General features: G+C 63.5%; 3 protein-coding genes and 1 long non-coding RNA gene across 4 annotated transcripts; 2 read left to right on the top strand and 2 right to left on the bottom strand.

Moving 5' to 3' along the window:
• Positions 1-826: 826 nt before the first annotated feature.
• On the bottom strand, positions 827-8174 carry LOC100223311 (mucosa-associated lymphoid tissue lymphoma translocation protein 1). The gene is given in 17 exon segments (XM_072919337.1): positions 827-2008; positions 2097-2231; positions 2319-2476; positions 2732-2878; positions 2947-3074; positions 3471-3545; positions 3835-4012; positions 4666-4869; positions 5242-5277; positions 5372-5419; positions 5576-5672; positions 5783-5875; positions 5877-5961; positions 6296-6453; positions 6565-6695; positions 7172-7338; positions 7532-8174. Coding segments are annotated over 17 exon segments (2232 nt in total). The 5' UTR covers positions 7669-8174; the 3' UTR covers positions 827-1753.
• Position 8175: 1 nt separating this feature from the next.
• LOC140680765 (uncharacterized) lies at positions 8176-9968 on the top strand. The gene is made up of 2 exons (XR_012052149.1): positions 8176-8278; positions 9083-9968. It is a non-coding gene; the product is annotated as an uncharacterized lncRNA (long non-coding RNA).
• MRPL54 (mitochondrial ribosomal protein L54) lies at positions 9750-11209 on the bottom strand. The gene is made up of 3 exons (XM_030256905.4): positions 11032-11209; positions 10264-10420; positions 9750-9997 (listed from the first exon to the last, which is right to left on the bottom strand). The coding sequence occupies exons 1-3, from the start codon at positions 11192-11194 to the stop codon at positions 9865-9867; spliced, it is 453 nt and encodes a 150-aa protein (XP_030112765.4). The 5' UTR covers positions 11195-11209; the 3' UTR covers positions 9750-9864.
• A 51-nt stretch (positions 11210-11260) lies between these two features.
• APBA3 (amyloid beta precursor protein binding family A member 3) lies at positions 11261-17634 on the top strand. The gene is made up of 10 exons (XM_030256904.4): positions 11261-12286; positions 12743-12782; positions 13190-13335; positions 13468-13554; positions 14080-14238; positions 14582-14761; positions 14922-15134; positions 15653-15772; positions 16484-16624; positions 16720-17634. The coding sequence occupies exons 1-10, from the start codon at positions 11261-11263 to the stop codon at positions 16789-16791; spliced, it is 2184 nt and encodes a 727-aa protein (XP_030112764.4). The 3' UTR covers positions 16792-17634.
• The last annotated feature ends 187 nt before the right edge of the window (positions 17635-17821 follow it).

Here is a 17821-nt window from a genome sequence, read left to right as displayed (position 1 = left end):
AGCCCCGGGGCCGGACTCTGAGGTCTCCAAACCCCCGGGCAGGACTCTGAGGTCTCCGAACCCCCAGGGCTGGACTCTGAGGTCTCCGAACCCCCGGGCTGGACTCTGAGGTCTCCGAACCCCCCGGGACCGGACTCCGAGGCCTCCGGAGCCCCAGGGTCGGGCGGGTCCGGCCGGGATGCCAGGGGGCCAGGCGAGGCACTGACCCCGGCGAGACCCTTCTCGCTGTGCCCCGTCCCCCGGCTGCTGCTGCTCCTGCGTTTCGTTAGCGACAATTAAACCTTTAACAAGCCATTAAACGCATAATCGATGCTCCCCGGCTCCCGGCGCGGCTAATGGGGCGAAGCGGCCCGGCCGAGGCGCGCTGCGGCCTGCACATAATGCAGCAAAGGCTGCGGAAGTAATGGGGTTTGATCCGGGGGACGGGGCGCGCTCAATGGGGGCTGCGCTTTTCACATGACATAATTGGCGAGGCTGGCGCCAGCCCGGGGCACCCCTCGGCCTCCCGAGCCCAACAAAGGGCGGCTGGAGCCGGGAGGGAGCGGCCGCGCCCCGGCCCGTTTGATCGCGGCCTAATTGGGGCGAGGGCCGGAGCGCGGAGGGGCCCCGCGGTGAGGATGCTCCTCCCGGCCCCTTGGCCCTGTGAATTACTGAAATGAGCTTTTTCCCTTAGGGTGGCACAGGGAATGTCGGGGTACCCGCGCTTGGTACCCCTCTTCCCTCCCGTGGGTGCGCCCGGGTCAGTGCTGCACCTCCTGCAGGGACCGGCAGGATTTCTGACCCCAAAAGTGTCATGTAACGCAAGGAGGGAGCAGAAGCAGCGATCTGCCTGGCTGGACCACTTTATTGGTGCTTTCCTCGGTGGATTCCCACTGGAGCCTGCCCCAGCATGTGGCAGTTTGTGTGGAAAAATTCAAGCAAAAAGACAATTTTTTCCCCCCTTGGATCCCAATCCTGTCCTGAAATCGCTCACTGCCCAGCTGGGGCTGGTTGCTGGGGCTGTACTGTGAGGAGTGGGTGCTGCTGGGAGCGCTGGGGGTACCAGGGGATGCTCCCACCCCCTCGTGGCCGAGCAGGAGCCCTCCCGCTCCCACCCCCTGTAATCTCCTCCCGCAGGATTTGCCCCCTAAGCTGCTTATTTCTCTCTATTTCTCCCAGGCCCGAACGAACCTAGCTCTGCCGAGGCACGACGCCTCGAGCCTGCTGAGCCGTGGTCTCCGGGCACTCTGCCCCTGGCACTGCCTGGTGGTGGCCTGGCATGTGGGGCTGGCACTGCCCAGGGATGTGGGGGTGGCACTGCCATGCCAGGGACGTGGGGCTGGCACTGCTCAGGGATGTGGGGGTGGCACTGCCATGCCAGGGACGTGGGACTGGCTCTGCTCAGGGATGTGGGGGTGGCACTGCCATGCCAGGGATGTGGGACTGGCACTGCCCAGGGACATGGGGGTGGCACTGCCATGCCAGGGATGTGGAACTGGCACTGCCCAGGGACATGAGGGTGGCACTGCTATGCCCAGGGACGTGGGACTGGCACTGCCCAGGGATGTGGGGGTGGCACTGCCATGCCCAGGGACGTGTGGCTGGGGCCCACAATCCCAGTCGTGCTGTGCTGTGAGACCAGCACCCCTTGGCACAGGCCAGGACGGAGGCCAGCCTCTGTGCATGCCACCTGCACCCTCTCCATCCCCTGGCCTCCCAGGGACAGGCGTGGCACCAGGGGACTGCAGTGATGGGGATGGGGCCTCCCTGTCCTCTATGGGGTGTGGGAGCTGGGGCCCTCAGGGCTCAGGTTCTCCTCAGGGGTGTTGACCCATGAGCTCTCCCCCACCCCCCAGCTCCCGGGGGCAGAGGAGCAGAGGGGGCTGTGGGCTGGTGAGGGGGGGGTCGCCCAGTGCAGGTTGAGCTTGGCGATGAGCGGCCGCCCCACGTTCACCCGCTGCCGCTCCTCCACAAAGTCATTCATGCCCTGGTAGCGGTACTGCAGGCACACGGTGAAGGCCAGCTCCTGCTGCAGGGACACCAGCACCGTGGGCTCCTGTCCTGGCACGGCTGTCACACTGTGCCCGACACCAGCCCCCGCTCACCACGGCTCTTACCCGCAGCTTCTGCAAGCCACAGATGCGGCTGTAGAGGCAGCAGGAGGGGCAGCCAAGGCTCCAGACGGGCGCCAGCGGGCTGCCCAGCTCCTCTGGGCTCTCCTTGTTGGTGCACTTGAGGTCCACATCCAGCTCCTGCCATGAGGGCATCCACATGAAGACCAGCATGTTTCCCCCCGTTCCCCAGCGCTGCCCTGGTGGGGCTTCGGCAGCTGCTCCCACCTCAGGAATATCAGTGAGCCGGGCCTCACACTGGCTGATGTCCTTGGGGGCAGCCACCACACGTGTGAAGATGATCATAATGTTGGAGAACTCGGCAGCGAAGCCCAACTGGACGGTGACACCGCAGTCAAAGCGGAGGTGCCGGCTCTCCGGCAGGACTGGGGGGGGACACGGAGCACAGGGCTGGGACCTGCAGGGCCTCAGGGCTGGAGCTGTGCCCACAGGTGGGGTGGCCGCTGGCTCACCCCAGAGCAGGGCTGCCAACTCGTTGTTCCTGTCTCCAGGCTGGTGGCTCTGTGCCAGCAGTTTCTCCTCCAGGTGAGAGAAACCCAGCAGATGTTCACAGCCTCTTTCTGCTCCTGGGGCTGTCCCCCTTCTCGATGCCAGCTTGGGACAGGGTGGCCACGACTCACCATGAGCCTTGGCCCACTGCAGGTTCCTGGCAGAGGACTCATCCTGGCCCGGGGGGCAGATGGGGTCTGTCAGAGCCCGTCTCTCTGAGAGGTTGCTGCGAAGCTCCAGTGCCTGTCGGCCCCGCGTGATCTCCAGAGTGCCCATGTCTGCAGGGGCACAGGGGGTTGGCAGGGGCCACCAGGGGGGTCATTGTTCCCCACTGCTCCTCACTCACCCTCAGCCACCTTGTCCAGCAGCACCGTGATCTTCTCATCCTCCAGCAGCCAGCGCTTGAGGAAGGTGACGAAGATGCCGTTGGAGAGCTCACCCTGGCTCAGCTCATAGGCTTCGGCATCTGCACACCTGCGGGGACAGGGCAGTGGTTGGATCTGTCATGGGAACTGGCCCCCAAGTGGCCCTAAGGAAGCCAGAGCTGGGTGCCCAGCACTCTTCCTGTTCTTATCACACCATCTGGCCACTGTGCTGGGCACAGGCGAGGGCATGGCCAGATCCTCAATGCTTAAAGCATCACCAGCCCAATCCCCCATGCTCTGGAGGAGCCTTGGAGCTACATACAGGTGCTGCACAAAGCCAAGCAGTGCCATGGGCACCTCCCTCCCCTGGGAGGGACTGCCCAACTTGCCCAACCCCTCCAGCATCAAGGGTGGGGGGATGCAGCTGTGGGGGTCTGAGCCCCTGAGCTAGGCAGGGAGACTCAGCCCCACTGCGGGTGCCAGGGGATGGTGGGAGGGGACCCACGTGGCATAGCCAAAGACGATGTTGGCCGTGACCTCCAGCACCCCAACCTGCGGGATGGTGTCATCATTGAGGTTCCTGCAAGAGAAGAGAAGCTGGACAGAGTGAGAACCTGTCCCCCCACCAAAACCCACCCCAAAGCACACCAGACCCTGAGGGCTGCTCTGTGCCCCTCTGCCCACCCATTACAGCATGTGCTAGCTCACAGGGGCAGTGAGCTCTTGGGGCATTTAGACAAAGACAGTGGGTTTAGATGGGACCCTGGGGGTGCCCCGCTACCCGCCCCCAGGAGCCACCACCACCAGACCCCTGTCCTGGCTCTCCCCAAGTGGCAGCTTGTCCCAGGTGGGTGGCAGGGCTGGGTCACCTCTTGCGGCACATGTCAAGCAGGAAGATGTTGAGGCCGGTGCGGCGCTGCTGCATCTCCTGCAGCACCCGCTGCACGCACAGGCAGTGCTCCGATGTGTAGGCGCTGGGTGCATCGATGGGCACCATGAAGCTGTTGCCAAAATTCTCATAGCCGTGCCCGGCATAGTAGAGCAAACCTGCTGGGGGAACAGAGGGCAGGTGAAATGGTGACATCCCCTGAGCTGCCAGCACCTGCTTCTTGCCTGGCCCCACGTTGGGCGCCAGTCTGTAAAGACGTTTATTTGTATTCCACGGACAGATACAAGCGAGATCTCTGTGGTTGCTCTTGGGGGATGAGGTTTATTCGGGACGCAGAAAGGCCCTGCCTCGAGCTGCCAGACACAGCACGTGGCTGGGCCTGAGGGGATGGGGGAGGGGAGAGACAAAGAGGGGAGCAGGGACTCCCGGAGGACGCTCCAGGAGGAGAGGGGAAGATCCAAGAGAGCGTCCAGCCCCCCGGAGACCCCTTATCAAGGGGCGCTCCAAGTGGGCTGGAACAGGACCTGGGCCAATGGGGTCACAGGCACCTGATGGTTCAGGGGAGGGTCACAGATGTGGGGTGAACCATAGATTCTGGGGGGTGAGATGGAACAGTCCATTTGGCTTTTGGACCCCTCTGTAGGTGAGGGTTATTGTCCAGCCAGTAGCGGGCGTTATATTCGTCCTGGCTGTACCATTGTGGTTCTTAATCATATTTATCTACCCTTCCCAACAGCACCCCAAGACTACACCAGCATTAAACCACCCAGCTGCCCCTGGGCTGGAGCCACCCTGGCGGCTGCTGTCGCACCATAGACGCCCTTGTCAAGGAGCAGGAGGAACTCATCGACGGCCATCTGCATCTCAGCCTTGCACAGGTCCAGCAGTGACACCACCTTGAAGTTGAGCTGGCAGAGGAGGGCTCCGAGGGCATGAACATCCATGACGGGCGCCTGCAGCTGCTTGTGGTGCAGGTAGTGCATGTTGCCGATCAGCAGCGCCACTTTGTCCGTGGCTGCAAGGACACGAGAGGGAGGTGCTGCTACAGAGTGGGGCACACCTGCTCTCCATGCTGCCCACAGAGGTCACACCCAACTCTGGCCAGCATCACGGTCCCTGGGTACCAACGTGCCCTATGGCATCCCTGCCTTGCTGATCCCTGAACCCTCAGGTTATGGGTAAGGGTTAGGCTTGGGGATTTGGGTTGAGGGTTAAGCTGCTGATCTGCTCTCCCAATTCGGGTTGGGGCTGGGTTGCTGTTTCACTCTTCCAGTATGCTGCACCCAAAGCATTCCCAGCCAGGTAAAGCCTTATGGGGTGACAATGGTGACACTGGCAACAGACAGAACCCCCCAGGGCCACCAGCCCCTTCTGGGCAGGCTCTTACCATACAGCTGTCCAGGGCTGCCATGCTCTGGGGAGCCTGGGAAGAGAGAAATGCTGTGCCATGGTCCTCCAGTGCCAGGGGAGCAGGGCAGGCAGAGCAGCACAGGTCTGTCCACTTCGCCCCCACCTACCTCCATCCCCCTCCTGCCAGGAGCCTCCAGAGGTGAAGAGTCGTGGCCCTGTGGCAGAGGGGACATCAGGAACCCTATGTATGGCATCACCTCCCAGCATGGGAGCATGCCCAGCTCCCAGCATGCACAAAACTGCACAGCCATGAGGGCTTTACTGGGAGCAGAGCAGGTGGGGAGTCACAGAGGTCTGCCAGGGGCCCTCACCAATCTCCACATCCACCTCCTGGCTCCACACCTCGTGGAAGAGGTTGAACACGTGGCAGGAGTAGCTGCCCCGCTCAGCTGTTGTCACCAGCTTCACCTGCCAGCAGGACAGAGCAGGAGGCTGGGACAGTGTGCCAGACCACACCGCACTGTGGCACACTGTGCCATGCTATACCATGCTGTGCCATGCCAGAGGTACCTCCATACCTGAAACTGGGGTGCCTGTGCCCCTTCCACGGGGCGCCGGTTCCTGAACCACTGGTACTGGGGTGGGGGGTTGCCAATGGCTCTGCACTCCAGTGCCAGCGTGTCCCCCTCGGACAGGCGGCACGGCCGCGGCTGCCGCAGGATCTGCAGCCCCGCCATGCTCGGGCAGTAGCCGCTGGCTGGGGAAGGGACAGGGTGGCAAATTAGGTACCCAGCCATGGCAGCACTCTGCAGTGCTGCTGCAGGCCCAGGTTCTGCACCCACAGGCCCTGGCACCCGTGGATGGCATGAGGCAGCAGGCACGAGGAGGACATAGGACATGTGGCTCCTCTGTGGGCACCATCACCCCAGCAGGCCCAGAGACCTTCACAGTTGAGCCAGGGCCTTACATGGCAAATGAGACCACTCAGGACCCATCCCTGTCCTGATGGGGTGAGAGGTGTTCTGCAGGAGATGTCCCAGTTAGGTAAGTGGTGCCCAAAGCTGCCAGCCCAAGGACAGAGATCTCAAGACGCACCTGAGCTGGGGCTGCTGCTCTTCTCCACCTGCACATGAGCCCACCTGGAGAAGGTGAAGGTGGCCCCACAGTTCACCCGGCAGATGTACCACTCAGGCTGGCCCGCGGGAGTGGCTGTGTCGATCACCAGCTCTGGGGATGTGGCTCCAGGCACCTACAAGACAGGAGGAGGCCAAGGAGTAATGTGCTCCCTCTTACCCATGTGGGTCCCTCACCATGGGCAGGGTGTGAGGACCCTGCTCAATGTGGCACAGCGGGACCTCACCTCCTGCCTCCCACAGAACCACTGGTACGCAAGCCCTGGTGGGCCAGTTGCACAGCAGGTCAGGGACACCTGTGTCCCCTCCACCACCACCTGCGACTCTGGCTGCACTGTGATGCGAATCCCATCCTGGACTGTGGGAGAGGAGAAACCAGCCTGGGTTGGCTGAGTCCCCTGTCCTGCACCACCCCATACCACCTAGTCCCATCTATCCTGCCCCACCCTCACCCACCACAGATTCTCCTCTCCCAGCCCAGCCCACCCTATCACATCCCACACCTCTGTCCTGTCCCAACCATCTCATCCTACCTTGTCCCATTGGCATATTCAGTGCTATCCCACCTATGCATCTCATCTTGTTTCAGTCTATCCCATCCCACTCTGCTCTGCCCTATCCCATGCTGTCCAAATCTGTCCTGTCCCATCCAATGAGACCACATCCCACCCTGTGTCATCCTCTTGCATCCATCCCACTCCACCCTGCCTGCCCAGCACCTCCCTACTAGAGCAAGACCCCCAACAGGAATTTCTGATCTTCACCCCCATGCCCATTTCCCCTTGCTGAGCCCCGGTGCTCCCCGCCAGCCCCCGGCCCCGCTGCCCGTCGTACCGGCGGCGCAGAGGACGCGGCAGGCCTGCTGGTGCCCCATGCGCTCCAGGCAGCCCAGCAGGTAGCGCAGGCTGCAGTCCCGCTCGGCCAGGAGCTGCAGCAGGCACTGCGTGGGGCTGCCACGGGGCTCCAGCACCTTCAGCGAGCACATCTCCAGCTCCTCCGCGCTGCAAGAGTCCGCAGCCATCACAGCCACAGCCACAGCCAGAGCCACAGCCACAGCCACAGCCAGAGCCACAGCCACAGCCCTCGGGGCACACGGGAGCCCAGCCCGGGGGAATGACCCCTGTGCCCCTCGCTCAGCGCCCGACAGAGCTGTGCCCGTGGTAACCCGGTCAGGGACAGCTCCACCAGCCCTACCTGCACCTGAAGCGTTTCTCGGCCCCGGCCAGCTCGGCCAGCTTGCGCCAGCCCCGGCCGGCGTTATCCAGCAGCTCACACAGCCGGGCCACCACTTCCTCGCCCAGCGAGCCGATGGGCATGCTCCAGTCCCCCATCGCTCCTGGGGACACCGAGGGGACGGGCTGTCAGTGGGTGACGGGGTGACAGGCCCCCGTGCCCCACCGGACCCCTCTGGCACACGGTGATTCAGAGGCAGAACAATGAGATCCCGGTGTCAGAGCCTGAGGAGGTGCTGGGACCTGGCTGGGCAGCGCTGCTGGATCTGGCCACCGGCAGGAATGACACACATTGCCATCCTGGGTGGCACAGGGGACCCCACTCACCCCCCGCCTTGGGCAAGGAGCCTGGGTACTTTAGCCTGGCCCCAGGAAAGGGACCTTCATGGATTGGGGTACACAGAACTAGAAGGAGGGGATAGCCCCCGTCACCTTCCCTGTCCTTTCAGGTGACACAGAGAATGTGGCCTCAGTACCCTGTTACGGTGAGCTCCTGGACACCCTTTTGCCCCCCTTTCCTCGGGCCTCTGTGGCTCTGATCATGACAACCCCTGGATCCTCCTTCCTGCCCCAACGGGGTTGGCAGGGAGCCAGGAGAGCCCACCCTGTCCAAAACCTATATAGACCCCTGAAACTTCCTGCTCTTTCTCTTTTGCCCCGCTCTCCATGGACACCACAGAATAAAGAGAGCTGTTCCAACTTCCCTGGGGTAAGAGCCTCTTTTGAATACTTTTCCCTCTCCTGGTATCCCTCCCCTCACAGCCCCATATCTCTGAGCTGGTCGGATCCTAGAGGGGGCTGTGTGGAGGGGGGGGAAACTATAGAAATTACAGTACCCCTGTCCTTCTGGCAGAGGCCCCAGTGGGGCAGCAGCAGCCCCCTTGCTGCTACCAGGCCTCTGCATGGTGGCTCTGGAGCCACCATGAGGGGCCTACAGGGGGGTCAGCATAAGGTACATGGGGGTCTTGGGACTGGGACCCAGCTCAGCTTGCCCTGAATCCTGGGAAAGGTTTGTGTGACACCAACCACCTGGACAGACAGGGACAGCTCCCTCCTCCTCTCAGGTCCCTTCCCAACACCCCACCCCAGAAGTGCCCTTGTCTCCAGGACTGAGCTGCCCTGAGCAGCTGGGTGACACTCACCCAAGCAGGGGCTCCAAGACAGAGGACAGGGACCCAGGTGCTCCGTCTGCTCACCTGCTGCTGGATTCGGGATCTGGACACACTGAGGGTGGTAGGGGGATGGTAAGCTGCAGGCCGGGCAGGGATGGGCACTCACCACGGGGTATGGCCAAGCCCCATCAGCTCTGAAGCTGTGCACTGAGCCCCACACCGAGAAAATGAGGGTTCAGCCCAAAATCTCCCCAAAAATCGCCCCCGCGCAGCAGCACAGCACTTCTGCTTCCCTCCCTCTTCCTTCCTGTTGTGCAGCACGTGGGCGTAGAGCTGTCACAGGGCACACAGCCCCGCATGCCCAGCCAGGCAGAGGCGGCACTGTCCCTTCCTCCCTGCAGGAACCCACAGGAACCTCTTCCCCAGAGCCCAACTTGAGCCCAGAAGGAGCTGCAGGGCAGTGAGTCCGAGGTGGAGGTGAGTTGAGGCGACAGAGGCACCTCTCAGCCAGGTGTGCCCAACACACAGGCAGAACCGGGGCCAGGGGAAGCTGCTGGGCTTTGCCAGGCTGAAGCTGCCCAAGGAGAAGCAGAGATAAGGCAGTGAGACCCCCGTTGCTGTGGGGAAGGCCCTGCCTTCATCCAGCCCAGCCAAGCCCTGGCATCCCAGCACCACTGCTCCTGCTGCTGGAGGAGCAAAGGAGAGCATGCTGTTGGGGTGGCACTGCAGCAGGCCACCACGTTCCCCCCTCACCTTGCTGCTGTCCCAACAGCACTGCCAAAGCCTGGCCCCCATCCTTCCAGCCCCGGGCACAGGCTGCCCCGAGATCCACTGGCCAGGGACGCAGTGACACGGGTGGGTCATTCCCCACCCCACAGCCCCATGGAGCCCTCACCCCAGCTGCCATGGTACAGCTGGTGATAAAGCAGGACCCATGGGCAGTGTGGGCTCTCTCTGTGACCAAAAACCTGAGACTGTGTGGCCTGTGTTGCCTCAGCCCTTGGCATGGAGGGGACCTGCACCGAGCTTGCCAAGGGTCTGGCACTGTCACAGCCTTTATTACAGAAATCAGCCTCACCAGAGATTTATTTCTTATTTACAGCAAGGAGAAGAGACCAAAAGCCAGGGCAGGTCCCAGTGCCACTTGTGCTGGCACACAGGGAAGCCCCAAGCTCAGCAGCACCTACAGCTTCTTGCCCTTCCTCAGCTTGTTGCGCTGCCATGTGTTGTACTTCCGCAGGCGCCTCCAGTACTCAAGCGAGTTGGGGTCCAGCTCCTCCAGCTTCTTGGGGGGCCCAAGGTGGATCTTAAAGAGCCTGGGGGTGAATGCAGAGGATGGAGGTGAATGCAGAGGATGTGAGGCTGCAGGAAGAAGGACAAAGGGACAAGCACGGGACGGAGCAAAGGACATGAGTGAGCAGGATGTGCAGATCCCTCACCCCACAGTCCTGACCCTGGGGAAGGTGTCTGCGTTGCAGAGGGGCAGTCTGCCTCCTCGCAGAACACCTCCCGGTCCCTCTTACACAGCTCTGAGCCCCTGGGATGGCATCTCTGGGACAGAGGGGAGCGGGGCAGCACGCACCAGTCGGGGTACTCGGACTCGGGCTTCAGGGCCACCTCCGGACCCTCCTTGAAGTAGTTGACCCCCATGGCGTGGGTGGCGAGCATGGTGGGGTCGGTGCACACCTCCGGCCCCTTCAACACCTCTTTTGGCGCACCCTTGCCTTTGGACTTGGCGGCTGTGGGGAAAAGGGCAGGGTGAGGGCAGGGTGAGGGACGCAGGAAGGGGAAGGGATGGGGACTCGAGGGCAAGGGCACCGCGGGGCGCTAACAGGGGCCGGGCCGGGTGAAAGTGGGGGGCACGAGGAATGGAGCTGGGGCGGCGGCACCACCGGGGAGGGCCCTGACACCGGGACACGGGCAGGGCAGGGCCGGTACCGGGGGCGAAAAGCGCGGGACCGGGGCAAGCAGGGACGGAGAGACGGACGGGGGGACACACGGGGGACACACGGGGGGACACACGGGGGGACACATGGGGGGACACACAGGGGACACACGGGGGACACACGGGGGGACACATGGGGGGACACACGGGGGGACACACGGGGGGACACACGGGGGGACACACGGGGGACACAGGGGGGGACACACAGGGGACACACGGGGGACACACGGGGGGACACATGGGGGGACACACGGGGGGACACACGGGGGACACGCGAGGGGACACACGGGGGACACACGGGGGGGACACGGGGGGGACACACGGGGGACACACGGGGGGACACACGGGGGACACACGGGGCCAGGCCGAGGAGCGCGGGCCGGGCCGGTGCCGTGCGGGCCTCACCGGGTTTCTTGGCGTAGCCGCGGGCCGGGGCGCGCAGCGCGGCCGCCGCCGCCCGCAGCATCCCCCGGGCGGCCATGCGAGCGGGGCACGGTGGGACCGGGCGGGGCCGCGGCCGCGCCTGCGCGGGGCGAACGGAAACGGCGGCGGGGCCGTCCCGTCCCATCCCGGCCGGGGGTGCCGGTAGTGACCGAGCCCGCCCGGCCCGGGCCCCTCCCGGGCCGCCGGCCCCATGGACGCCGGCATCACCATGGACTTCCAGGCCGCGCTCCCTGCCCCCGGCGGCGGCGGCGATGAGAGCGCGGAGCCGCGGGCCATGGACACGGAGGACGGACCGGACGCCCCCGGGCGCCGTGGGGATGGCGGGCGGCCGGAGGAGCTCTCCCGTACCGGCCCGCAGCCCGGCAGCGGCTCCGGGCCGGAGGGGCCGGGGCCCGCCGCAGCCCCGGCGCTCGCGGGAGGCGCGGGCGGCCGGACCGAGCCGTGCCGGGGCTCGGGCAGGGCGATGGGAGCGGAGGCGGTGCCCGAGGCGCCGCAGGGCTCTGCCCGCTGGGAGCCCGGCGCCGGGAGCGCCCCTCGCAGCGCCGAGCCCGCGGGCATGGAGCTGGACGAGACCCCCGAGCCCCGCGCCCGCCCCGCGCCGAGCGCCGAGTGGACCGAGGATGTGGAGGACGAGCCCTCGGAGATCCAAGGGCTGCTGGCTCAGCTGGAGACCCTCGACCCCAAGCTCCGCGACTGCCCCGAGCAGGGCTCGCCGTCCCCCTCGGGCGCCGGTGCCCGGCGGGGCCGCGGGCGGTGCCCGGGCCGGTGCCGGCCGTGCCCGCTGCACGTGGCCACGGGCCGGGGCCTGGCCATGCGTCCGTGCTGCCCGCGGCACTCCGCCTGCGAGCGGCCCTGCCACGGGCTGCTCTTCGCCGAGGCTGACCGGGAGGACTTGCTGAACCTCCTGTGCTATGAGGGGGGGCTGCCCGAGGCTGCTGCCGAGACCCCCCTGGCCCACTCCGATGTCCTGGCTGGGACCAACCTGGAGATAATGCAGGCTCAGGAGGAACCAGCTACTGTGGAGAAGCCTGAAGGGCTGGGGAGGCCAGAGAGCGCAGAGGAAGAACCTTCTGGCAGCTGGTGTTACGGAGAGGGGCTTTGCGAGGACAATTCTGCCTGCGAGGGTGCTCGGGAAGGTTCGCCTGAGCCGGCATGGGCAGCCCTGCCTTCTGCTCTGGTCCCCGGGACAGAGCAGCCTCCTCAGGGCGCTGTGACTGTGAGTGCACTGTGCTGTGGTGGGGCAGCAGGAGCCAGGAGTTGCCCCTTGGCTCTGATCCCTCCTGGGGTCTGGGATGGGGGCAAAAGAGAGCAAAAGGGACAACTTTCCTCAGGTCTTGCAGGGCCTTGCGCTGTGAGATTGCCCAGACAAGACTGGGCTGGTACCCTCGGTACCAGCTTTGGCCCTGAATGCATACTTGCATGGCTGGTTGATTCATGTGTACCCTGGGGCAGAGGCTGGTGGGTCTGAACATCCCCTCTGGTCCTGGGATCCTGGACCATCCTCCCCTCCTGCCCCAGGACCCTGCTCCTCCCTGTCCAACCCTGGAGCCCTATGCCATTTCCCCCATACCCAGGGCCCTTGCTCCAGGGCCCAGTGTCCCACTGCTCCAGGGTCAGGCAGAATCCCTGAGGTCCCAGCCACAGCCTCACTTGCTCTCTCATTGCTTTGCAGGACAGGGAATCCGCATTATCCTGTCCAGCCTTCAAAGAGGGTGAGTTGCTTCTGTGCTTGAGCAGCAAGAGCATCCAGGAGTCCTGCCCCACCTGCTCTGACCCTGAACGGGCATGATCCGGGGTCCCAGCTGGGGAGGGAACAGCCAGCTCTGCACCCATCCAGAGTGGGTGTACCAGGCTCTGCGTGGCTTGTTTGAGCCTTTGCTGAGGAAATGGAGGTGTGTCAGGGATCAGGGAGGGGTTATACCTGGGGAAAAGGGGCACCATGTATTCCCAAGGGAAGGGGGAAACAGCCCTGGTCCCCCGGTGATGCCATGTGCCCATGTACCAAGCACTGAGCTGCTTCATCGTGTGTAGGAACACAGCTAACAAGGCAGCAGGCGTTGGTACCCCCAGTTTCAGAGGTGGGGGAGCAGCCTCTGCTCAGTCCCTCCCAACGCCTCAGTTCCAGGCCCTTGTGACCCAGAGGACTTGCTGGATGGTGTGATTTTTGGGGCCAAGTACCTGGGCTCCACGCAACTGGCCTCGGAGAGGAACCCCCCGACCAGCGTCCGCATGGCGCAGGCGCAGGAGGCGGTGGACAGGATCAAGGTGCAGGGGGGATGGGGGGCATGGCTGCCTTGCCCCCTGTGGGTGTGGGGCAGCACTCAGGATATGCCTGAGGGCACCTGGCTGTGGGGCTGGGTCCCAGCAGGCTCCTGTGACCTCTCCATCGCTCTGCAGGCACCCGAGGGGGAGTCCCAGCCCATGACGGAGGTGGATCTGTTTGTCTCCACACAGAGGATCAAGGTGCTCACTGCTGACACTCAGGTGAGCAGGAACAGCAGTAACCACATGGCTCCGTGGCTGCTTCAATATTCCTGTTTGGTCTCAGGATCTCAGCTTTGCTCCCGCACCAGCAGGTGCCCAGTGATAGCCTATGGATGAGAACACATGTCTGGGGGGGGGCATGTCACTTCATAGCCATCCTGTGTAACGTCCTTGCCTCTCTGGCTGCATAAGGCTTCCCATGCAGCCCGCACCCTGTGGAGCTGCTGGGATCCCAGGCTTGAAATCTGGAGAACTCTTTGCCTCAGGATGAGTTTCTGCATTATAGCAAAAGGGAAGAGCTGTCCTGTCCCCTGGCAACACCCAGGGACACAATTGAGACCTTGATGAAGGACCTGTTTGTACCTTTTGGCACAGACATGGTTTCTGGCCAGCGTATACTGGGCAGCTGTGCCACATCCCAGCACCGCCGCCAAACCCTTCCTGCTCACAGTGGCAGCAGGCTTGGGGTGTGCACATGGTCTGACAGCCCCGAGGGGGCTGAACTCTGCCTGTTCCCCTTGCCAGGAGGCCATGATGGACCACTCCCTCCAGACCATCTCCTACATTGCCGACATCGGCTCCCTGGTGGTGCTCATGGCGCGCCGGAAGCTGCCGCGGCGCTCGGAGGTGGCGGAGGAGAAGCGGCTCTACAAGATGATCTGCCACGTCTTCCACTCGCCTGATGTGAGGCAGCACATGGGTCTCTGTTGTGGGCGGGTGGCCCTGGGGACCTGAGTCCCATCCCACTGTAATAACTGGGTGTTCTGGGCTGGGGCTGCAGCAAAGACCCCCTTCCTCCTCATCAGGGAGAGGGCAGAAGCCCTTCCTGAGCATCTGTCACACTCAGAGCCCCAGTGAGCAAAGTGGAGGGGAGGGTTGGCTGTCACAGGGGCCCATTCCGGCAGGGAAGGAGCCAGGACACCCTGGAGCTCCCAAGGATGGTTCCTGTGCAGGGCACTGCAGGGCACTGGGTGCTGTTGGCTCCAGCCCTGAGCCGTAGGCAGGAACAGCCCCTGTGGTTCTCCAGGCCCAGGTGATCGCCCAGGCCATCGGGCAGGCGTTCGGCGTGGCCTACCAGCGCTTCCTGGAGGCCAACAGCATCGACCCCCGCGAGCTGAGCCCGCGCCACTACAGCCGTGCCCTGGAGGACCAGGAGCAGTACAACACAGAGCTGAGCCACTTCTCCCGGCAGGAGAACTGCAAGGACGTAAGACCTGCTCTGAGGGGTGGGGACAATGTGGGGAAGCCACTCCATGGCTCCCTACAAAACCAGACCCATCCCAGCCAGCTGTGAGTGCAGCTGTGGGCTGGGACACGTGCTCCACAGCTCTGGAGGTTATGACTGTAACCCACCTTTCTCCCCCCAGGTGTGCATCCGGAAGCATAAGGGGGAGATCTTGGGCATCGCCATTGTGGAGTCAGGCTGGGGCTCCATCCTGCCCACCGTGGTCATCGCCAACCTGATGCACGGGGGCCCCGCAGAGCGCTCAGGCGAGCTGAGCATCGGGGACCGCCTCATGTCGGTCAACGGGACCAGCCTGGTGGGGCTGCCCCTGGGCACCTGCCAGAGCATCATCCGGGTGAGCCAGGCCAGGGTGACCTCCTGCCTCACCCCAAGAGGGAGATGGGGGCTGGCGTGAGTGATCTGGGAGTGTGTGTGACACCCTTAGGGCTCCCAGCTTTGGTGTGCAGAGGTCATACCTGTCCTGCAGGCTGTGGCAGCTCCTGCTTGGAGTGCTTGGAGGAAGGCAGGGACAGAGCTGGGGAGTGTACTTGCTGTGGCCCTGCTGAAAAGGAGGGTGGAGGAGGAGGCAGGCACCTGTCCTGAAGGGAACCTGTTGCATCATCTACCTCTCAGTAGGATGGGAAGGAGCTGAAAGCAAGGACAACATAGCCTCAGGGTCAGGGATGTCTTGGGCTGGGTTTGTACGTTCTTGTCCCTGGATTTGTATTTGCAGTATCCCTTTGTGTGCCTCAGTTTCCCCATTGAAAACTAGTCGCTAATCCTCAGCCCTCCCATGAACAACATGGCTGCATCGCCCCTCATCCAGTCTGAATAGCTCTCCAAAATCTGACCAAGCCCCATCCCACATTCCAGGACCTGAAGCACCAGAGCGAGGTGACGCTGAACATTGTGCACTGTCCCCCTGTCACCACGGCTGTCATCCGCCGTCCTGACTCCAAGTACCAGCTGGGCTTCTGTGTTGAGAACGGTGTGGTGAGTGCCCGTGGGATGGGACTGGGCCAGGGTCTGCTGAGGGGCCAGCAGAGCTGGTTGTGTCCAGGGACCAGCGCTCAGCTCCCACACTGCATGTGCCTGCCCAGGCCAAGGGGCCACAGGGCTCTGCTGTGCACAGCAAAAAGCTCCTCACAGCCTTTCTGCAGCACTGGTGGTTGTACCCCTCTCCCTGGTGCTCTGTAGCTGTTTGCTTTCAGGGTGGTGGCTTCTTCCTGGCTTTCTGGGCGTGATCTCAGTGACAGTTGTTGCTGTCCCCTGTGCCTGAGCTACTCCCTGCCATGGCTTCTCCTGTGGCTTAGTTGGGAAGGCAGAGAGGGGCATTCCTGGCTCAGTGGGAGCTGGGTGGCACAGCCACTTTGCACACCAACTGGTGCTCCCCCTAGGAGTTGTGGGTCTCTCTCTGTGGTGCAGCTCAGTCTTTGCAGCTTCAGCCTGAGGGGAGCAGGAGGGTTCAGTGAGTCAGCTGGGGGACAAAATCCTGGGGGCTGCACTGGCCTCAGCTCAGCACATCACTCTGGTGGCAGCAATGCACAGGAACATCCCTGTCTGCCTGCATGCCCAGGGGCTGGAGGAGCTGTGCACCCCAGGCAGAGCTCTGGTGGAGCCTCCGGGGCTCTGAGGGTTTGGAGCAGCGGTGACAGGGCTGGGCTGTGGGCACAGCCCTGCTCTCACAGCACTCCCCGCTCCCAGATCTGCAGCCTGATGCGCGGGGGCATCGCAGAGCGGGGTGGCATCCGCGTGGGGCACCGCATCATCGAGATCAACGGGCAGAGCGTGGTGGCCACACCACATGAGAAAATCATCCAGATCCTCAGCGAGGCGGTCAGCGAGGTGAGCCGGGCCCCCATGGAGGTGCTGGGCTCAGAGCTGTGCACCAGCACCCTCCAGCCCGGGCTGGAGTCTCTAATCTGTGCCTCTCTGCCTAGGTGCACATCAAGACCATGCCAGCCTCCACGTACCGGCTGCTGACGGGGCAGGAGCAGCCCCTCTTCCTCTGAGCCACCACGCCTGGGGCAGGCAGGACGAGCCCGGGGCTGCAGGGGCAGGACTGGCTCTGCCTTCTGCCCCAGCCCTGCATCAGAGCCCTCAGCAGGGCCTAAGTCTGCACCTCTTTTGTTTTACTCAGGACACAGTGGGACACTGGGGACTGATACCCAGCCTGAGCAGCATCAAGGCCTGTGGTGCCATGCTTTGGGCACCTCTTGTCCTCCAATTACCTCTTCCCACCTCACAGTGCCGCATAGTGGCTTTCCTGCTGCTGCACAGGGTCCCTCACCTTGGCCTCGTGCTGGTGGGAGGAGAGGGGGCCCTATGTGAAAGTTCCACCATCCAGTCACTCACTATTGTACTTTTACACTCACCAACGGTGCCTTTCCCAAGGTGAGGATGGTGCTGGAAGCACAGCTCAGCTCCAGAGCTCAGCCAGCACAGCCCCAGAGTAGCACTGACCCTGCACAGCCTTGTGTGGGTGCACACTGGCACCCCTGAGCGATACCCAGCAACTCCCAGACTTGGCCTTAAGGGCAGAAGCACTCTTGGCACCTCCTCTGCTCCCGTGGCTTGGCCAGAGGCCTGTTGGTGTGCAAACTCTCCGTTAGACACATTGCACCAAGCTGGGAACCTGCTTCAGCTTTTCCCTGGTGCTGCCTTGAATCACTCTGCATGCACAGCCCGGCCCAGAGCCACAGCCCTTGGAGCAGCAAAAGAGAGCATGGCATTGCCCAGCCCCTGGGGCTGTCAGCCTTTTGTGAGCAGCTCTCGGGGCCCCCAGGGCTGCTGCAGTGCTGACCTGGCTGTGCCTGTGTACTTGGTTGCCCTAAAAATAAAAATTTTGGGAAATATGGGAGGCTGCATTTGAGGAGCTGCAGAGGGACTGCAGCAGAGGGGGCTCAGCTCTGGGGAGCACATCCCTGGCCTGCAGTAATTCCAGGCCCCAATTCCCCCTGTGATGCCTCATTGTACACAGGCCCACTGGCCAGGAGGTGCCTGGGTCCCAGCAGGACCACCCTGCTCACAGTATCCCCTGTA

This window comes from Taeniopygia guttata, chromosome 28 (assembly GCF_048771995.1).
Source record: "Taeniopygia guttata chromosome 28, bTaeGut7.mat, whole genome shotgun sequence".
NCBI classification, from domain to species: Eukaryota; Metazoa; Chordata; class Aves; order Passeriformes; family Estrildidae; genus Taeniopygia; species Taeniopygia guttata.
This window is presented reverse-complemented; position numbering and strand designations above follow the sequence as displayed.